Source organism: Ostrea edulis, chromosome 4, assembly GCF_947568905.1.
Source record: "Ostrea edulis chromosome 4, xbOstEdul1.1, whole genome shotgun sequence".
Classification (NCBI taxonomy): Eukaryota; Metazoa; Mollusca; class Bivalvia; order Ostreida; family Ostreidae; genus Ostrea; species Ostrea edulis.
In genome coordinates, this window is record NC_079167.1 from 87,807,484 (window position 1) to 87,815,249 (window position 7,766).

The 7,766-nt window shown below is 35.8% G+C and overlaps 1 protein-coding gene across 1 annotated transcript; it reads right to left on the minus strand.

Annotated features, from left to right (window-relative positions):
- Window positions 1-6,577: 6,577 nt before the first annotated feature.
- Window positions 6,578-7,287, minus strand: LOC125669222 (uncharacterized). The gene is made up of 2 exons (XM_048903662.2): window positions 6,625-7,287; window positions 6,578-6,583 (listed from the first exon to the last, which is right to left on the minus strand). Exons 1-2 carry the CDS (start codon window positions 7,285-7,287, stop codon window positions 6,578-6,580), a joined length of 669 nt encoding a protein of 222 aa, XP_048759619.2.
- Window positions 7,288-7,766: the final 479 nt, after the last annotated feature.

Consider the following 7,766-nt stretch of genomic DNA (forward strand, 5'->3'; position numbering starts at 1 on the left):
CACGAACAGAGTTTAGAAGGAAGCACCATTCTGTTTACATTGGACAACTGCTGCTGACATTGCGAATGAGCGAGAATGGGGGAGCTGAGCTAGGAGCAATGGCGATCAAATAGGGGCGAGGAAGTGAGCATCGTGTCCTCAGCATCTCTAGTTTTGCCCCCTTGGTTTCTTACATTGCCACCCTAAAGGCTAGGGGGGGGGGGGGGGGGGCTCGCTAAGCCTCACTTTGTCGCCCTAAAGGCGAAAGAGAGAAAGATTGCTCTGTAGCTAGCAGAACTACTATATTTTTCCCTTCCAATTTCGATACTTAATCAAAGTACTGGAAGTACTGAATAGCACTAAACGTGTTAATTCTGACATACACATTAAATGTTTGCAACATTAGCAAGAGGTAATGCTATACACAGGCAAATGTGCCTCACGTGAATTTTTTTCTTGTGAATTCACATTTGATGCTCTTTTAACGTGAATTTCACATAGAAATTTTCACGTGAAATTCACGTGAGGCACATTTGCCTGTGATAATACATTTTCTAAAATGTGCAATCTATCGAAAACTTGATGAAAAGGAGAAGAAATTAATACGATAAGATCATGTAAGTTCATCATAGTTAGTACATTGTACAAATGAATTGAAAAGAAGCATAGTAGTATTAATTTGCCCTCATTACGAGGAATTTCGTCATAAATGTTTTTGTTTTTTTTAAAACCCATCTGTTTTCAAATTTGTACAATCATTAAGTGTTTATACATGTAATGTACACGAACTTTGTAATTTAGGGAAATATTTATGTCTTGCACTTAAATTGCGAGAAAATCTGGTTTAAAAGTTATTCTCCGAAATTGTTTGCCTGAATTTGTACACCGCCATACAATGTCATTTTTATGTACTGTATTTATGAAAATTGATGTGATAAGACATGATATATCTTAAGCAATAAAGAGATTAATATTAGTAACTGGTTCTATGTAATTGACAATGCAATTAGTTTGCTTTCATAACACAGGCATTACTAAATGACACAGGACCAGAAGCGCTTGTGAATCGATTGAACATCAACTCATGCCAATAAGCGCAATAGCAATTTTTCAGAGTTACCTGCACCTGATCTCTGCAGATATTCTAACAACATCAATTGTATATTATATAAATGATATGTAATTTGTAAAATCGGAAAAGCTGATTATACAGAAAATACCCCATACTTCAATTGTTTATACATACCCCCACGAAACACAACTTAGACATGTATTTCTTATATCAATAATTTGCAAACTAAAGATATATAGATTTCTATATGCTCTGAATAACTTTTCATACAAACCAAACTGTGACATAAGCGTGCGAGTTCCTAGATGAGTATGTATAAATATCAAAGGATTCTATTGATAAGACAATGGTGAATGTCGTTATTCGTGCATACCGATTTATTTCCATATAACGCAACACAGCAAGTACAACAAAAATGTAAAGTATATACAAGTACATGAAGTATTGGCAGATTGAGAGGAAATATATGTTAATGCGATGTTAACGATATGGTAGTGGTAAAAAAGATTGCACCAGTTGTCCATTTATATGGGACATTTTGTATAATATGTCTGTTTAGAGGTTTTGTATGGCATATCTTTTTAGAATGCAGCACTGTAAGGCTATAACACCTATGTCTGTATGAATGAACTTTCGATATGTACAATTGTTTGATTTTAATACATTAATACTGGTACCTTGAAAACGACCCCATTTAAGCGGACATAGTATCTCACACCTTCTGGGAATTTCTGTCATTGAAGACACACATAAGCAAGTCACTGGTTTTCTCCCAAATATTTCTATCCCTCGAGCACGGAGTTTCCGTGGATATATCGGGCGTGCATTCAGCCTGGGTACTCTTGTATAGCGATCGGTATGCCTCTTGGTTTTCAAAATATTTTTATGTCTCATACTATTTTCCTTACAAAAAAACCCAGCCTCAACGAAGTGAAAACAGTGTAAGAATGAAATATGACATTTATTAGATGTAACAAATAACGAAATCAAAGGTTCACAAACAATGGGGGGGGGGGTTGTTGTTGTTGATTGATTAAATATTGTTTAACGTCCCTTTCAAGAATATTTCACTCATATGGAGACGTCACCACTGCCGGTGAAGGGCTGCAAAATTTAGACCTATGCTCGGCGCTTATGGCCATTAAGCAGGAAGGGAACTTTATCGTGCCACGCCTGCTGTGACACGGGACCTCGGTTTTTGCGGTCTCATATCATTTCACAAAATATCAACACATGTGTCCTCACACACCCACCCCACCCCCCCTAAAAAATTATCAAAAATTATCACAAATAACAATACTACTGACTAGTTCAAACACAAACCTTTAATCCAAAACGTAGAAAATCAAAAAGACGTCGAAGAGATTTTGGGGTATAGGGCCTTTAATGTATTTTTTATATATCCCAATCATGCTTACATTGCTTGTACTTTATGTGCACAAAAATCTGGGTTCTTATTGGAGGCCAAAGGGCAAGGTCAGTAAAGAGAAAATGGAATATCCTGCCGATGTGCATAGATCCATATTTAGAATTGTTGATGACTACTGGTGAGCTGGGACGTTGCCGCGTTATTATACCCGGTATATCGGTATTACACAAGAATAAGAAGAGTTTTGCTGGTATGTTTATAAAATGAATTCTTTAACGTTTCGACTAGTTATAGTCACCCAAATTTGAACACCATGAGATCAAGCAATGGATGAGCGAGTGATGAATGTGATATTGACATTTGCTAGAATCAGATTGAAATTGAAGACATAATGTCATGCTTGACTTGCCCCACCGTTGTATTATAATATTTTTATCACATGTATTTAGAGATCAGAATTAGTGAAATCATCAGACACAGTTAATTAGCTTTATTCTGTTCAAAATTATTGATAAATAATTATATTTACTGATTCACGAAATGTGCTTAAAGCCTTTGTCGGTACACTGTCTTCACATTAGTCGTACACCAGCAAGAACCTAGATATAATTGTAAACAAAAGCAACCCCGCAGTTTATTTGATAGAAAATTGTAACACGAGATCTTCAATATACATAATTTAGTGAATGAATATACGACACTTTGACGCATCACATACAGTGTATAGCCACGGGCACTGACCGCCATACTTGACGTTACAAACAAAAAACACTAACTTATTTTTCTAATTCAAACAATATTTTTTTTATTCAATGGAATCTGGCAGCAGGCATAGCCTATTTTAGCCCTCTCCCTACATCAAGGACACAATGAATCAAACACAAGTAGATATATTATGTTAACAAGATAGAATGTATAGAAAAAAGATATACAAACTAATGAAAATAATCATGAAACAACAGAAAAAATATTAAAAGTGGGAAAAATTATAATAAAAGAACTAAACAAAAACACACACACAAAATACCAGCTTTGGGAAATAAGAGAATTTCGTATAATAAGAGTTCAGGTGTAGGTTATTGATTGTAGCCATTTGTAATATTCTGTATGGCTTGTAGCAATGCATTTCTGCAATATGTATTCTTTGGACAAACAAAAAAGTAATGGTAGGCATTTTCGACAGAGTCAATACAATTTGTATATACAACATGTATTGGAGTATCTAATAAACTGTGCTGATACAAATCTGCTCTCGAGTTACTTGTTTCTTAGTTGACATTTAATGTATTATATTACATTGACGAATTTCAAAATGATGAAGATTATTAATGATTTTTTTGACAAAAATAGGAATGCAGATACTAGTATCCCAGAGGCATTTTAATGTAATCTGGTAGGCTGTTTCATCGCTTAACAGCGGAAGGAAAGAAACTTTCCATATCGGATGTAGTTCTAATTTGAAGAATTTTGAGTTGAATGTTACTAGTTCTTTTAAGTTGTAGAAATGAGTAGGTGGGCGAAGGGTTCAATTAGTTCATAAAGATACTGGGGTGAATACCCGTTAATGATTTCATAGAATAGTACTAATTTATGGATTTTCCGGCTTCTTTGTTGGAGTTCCCATCCTAATTCATCAAATAATAAATTGAACAGGAAGAACTATATCGTAATCCTGTGGTTAATTCTGATGCTTCAACTTAAATAATTTTTAAATAGTTTAGAGTCTCTTTCAGAGCAGTTGTCCCAGACAATATCAGAATTTTCAAGAATAGGTCTAATGAAGGAAAATTATATTTTGATAAGTGTTTTACAATTTACCTTATACTTAGGCATACGAGGACTGTTTAATCTTTTAGTAGTTTTATCATTAATTGAATCCATCGAGCACTACTCTGAAATTCCAGACCTGAGTCAGTATGAGATTTGACCTGTCTACTTGGTGGCCCATTTTCTTATGAGGATACAAAATGTTTTTCCTAGAGAAATCAATGGTGACAATTTTGTCAGAATTGAATTTCACAAGCCATTTCTAAGACCATTTATCAATACGCTCTGAATCATTGGAAAATTATTGTGTCATACTTGCTACATCATTATCTATGACAGCATATAAGGAAGTGTCATCAGCAAAAAGTTTGATGTTATTAGTGTAAATCTTATACGGTACCAATTTTGATGCACCAGATGCGCATTTCGACAAATCATGTTTCTTCAGTGATGCTCAACCGAAATGTTTGAAATCCGAAATAACAATAAACTTGCTAGAGCTCTCTTAGGGAAAAACAGAGCGCCAGAAAGTGGAGTCAAATTCGTCTAAGGATAAGAGATATGCACGAGAGAGATCATCCTTAATTTTGAAATGAATTTCTAAATTTTATCACAGCAATTAAATATACATCCGTATTTTCAAGCTAGTAACGAAGTACTTAGATAAGTTTTCACAAATATCATTAATGACAGAAATAGGAAAGGTTCCAATACGTACCCCCCTGGGGGGGGGGGGGGGGGGGGGAACACCTGTATTTCGTCAAAATGAGTTTTACTATCTTTAAGCTGTTTGCATTACGGGATATGTAAACTATGGAAGCACTAGATTATTTCTGAAGAATCGGCTTCCATTATTTTGGTTTCCCCTGTGATACAAATAATCAAGACATTTATGTGTTGTAAAATTTATTTTTTTTAAAAGCAGATATTTTTATGCTCTAGATAACTTTCCATGTAAAACAAACATTTTCGTGCCGTTAAAAGCATGTATGACTTCCTACATGGGGATGTATGAATATTGAACAAATGGTAAAACATTGGCAGATGTGAAAATACTGTGAATGTTTTAGAAACTCTAATGTCTGTGGAACCACACAATATTCTGTTACTGAACAATTCAGTCTTATATCTCTTGTAGAACGATAGTTCCTGTGTCGGAGGCCATGTTTTCCATCAACGTGTAGTTCAGAAGTTCAGTATCCATTTATGGCAGAATCTGGAATGAAAGAAAATCATTATTAACATATTTTCATGTAAAATACTCGATTCTGATTGGCTGCGAAACGTTAAGAAAAAAATCAACCAAAAAACCCCGCGACATTTCCTTTCCAGGGTGATATTAGCTAGAAATCGGATGGAGACAATCTCGATCAATTAAGATATTCTTTATTTAAATTTCAGGCCACGAAGAGCATAACAAAGTTTCAGACAATACAAAAAATATAGTTGTTAGAATATTTTTTGCATAAAATGTTTTTGTAGGCCTATAATGACATCACGACACTTTAAAACAACCTTAATACACGTGTGACAAATATCCGCGAGCAGATTCAAAGAGGCATGGACACGATCTAAGCTAAAAAATTTAAATTTTATTTTTCGATTTTTAATGTTTAGAATGCTTAACTAAAATATGTCTAATGGTCAGTAAAATTTTGAATGTCAGTTCTCGTGGTACATTGGGGATACAGAGCTCACAATATTCTTTGTTATGTAAACAAGGTTTGTGTCATGTTTTTGATTACGTAGGTTAAATATACTAATAAAAGTCCGTTTAAAATAGAGTTTCTCAATTTATAAGTTCATTCTGAACACAATTTAAAAATAGTTTCTAGTGTTTAGCAGAAATTGATAGCTGGTTTACAATGTACACAAGAAATATCTTTCGAACTGAAATCTTCTTTCTATGGTTTTGCATTTACTCCATTTCTAACAGTGCTGGATGCTGAGCCATGCAACGTGCGAGTAAGTTTGCAACACGTGTTGCGATTTCGCAGCAATTTCATAATATTGAACCTTACATCTCGACCATTACAGATCTTCACAGTGATTTACAGTTGGTTGGTGTTTAAGATATTCACTGTTTTGTATGCACATGTCATGCGCATTTGATGTTATACTGACATATCGCTGACACGAGTGTTTGATATAATAATACGTTAATATGAATAAAACGCTGAAAGCATTAACTAGGAACAGAACTCATGTTCACTTTAGGAATAGAAAGCATATCAATGCAGCATTCGCTATAATCTTGAATACTCAAACGCTTACCTGGAACAGGATGACGAGGAAACATTGCAACGGTCCCCCCTGCACTAGTTACAACAGCTTCTTCGACGGAGATTCCACCAAGAGGTGTGAGGTTAAAGTCACCTGACTGAGGAAGTCTAAGGCTAGGATGAGATGGATACAAAGTTTTCCGTCCAAGGTCTGCATTAGGTGGCGCTGTATTCAATGAATATTGGCGGTAGAAGAAGAATTCGCCCTCTCTGTTAGGAAAAGGGATATATATAGGTTCTCCACAAGAAGAATTTCGGAATGCGTCGGGCTGGAACGGAAGGTATACCACATATTTTCTGCCGTAAGGTCGCTGTACAGTGGCTAACTTCGCGTATGGGAGCAGAGCCTTCAGCTCTGGATAAATAGGTTGCTTGGTGTTTCTGTCCAGGGCTACATACATGGGAAATTCGCTTGTAGGAAGCTTGTAAGGAACAAAGATTGGCCCTGTCTCCCTTGCATACACAGGTTGGGCGAACGGTGGCAGTTGGGATACGTAACGGGGGATAGGTTGTGCACCCGTGACGTCATTGGTCTTCAGATCTGTCGTTGGTAAACCAGGGAAGGCTCGATCAAAGGCGGCTTTTATTCTAGGAAAACAACTGTCCTTTGCATTATCCGGGATGGATATCGCGGGAAAATCGGGAAGCTGGGGGTAAAATATGATTGACCCGGAAGCAGTATTTCTTTGAAAGAACGGATTTATGCTTGGAGAGTATTTCGGGCTCCATTGCGAGCTCTGCAACCCCTCAAACAGAAATACGTGTAGAACAAAATATCGCAAACATATCCCGCCGAACATAGTCCGTTGACAGTACATACCTCAGTGACTCCATAAACTATAAAAAGTACAGGGGAACGTGGCCCAGTCTTGTCTGTATAGCGACTATGAATATAAATGCTTCATGAACTGTTACATAAAAAAATGACTTATCGCTAATTCGCTGATAGTAAATTAGGTTTTAACTATCTAGAGAGTGTGACCTACAAAGTCCAAATAATCTGTTTGTGATTGACAGTCTCTTTAACGTGATATTGCTGAACATCGAAAAATGACAGGGGATAATCAGTTCAACTTGTTTACTTGAGAGTTAAAGAGTCTATAGATGGAATGAGTAAAAACTTGGTACACCCTATCTCTGACAAATCTACAACTTGGGAGGCTGGGAACTTTATGTGATACTTGAAGCTGGTTAATTTCTAAGTAGATAGGTTAAAAATCAATATTAAAACTATGAAACGACTAAAGAACTGTGGACGATAATATTGTTATGTCGCCTACATTCTGGTCAATTTTTA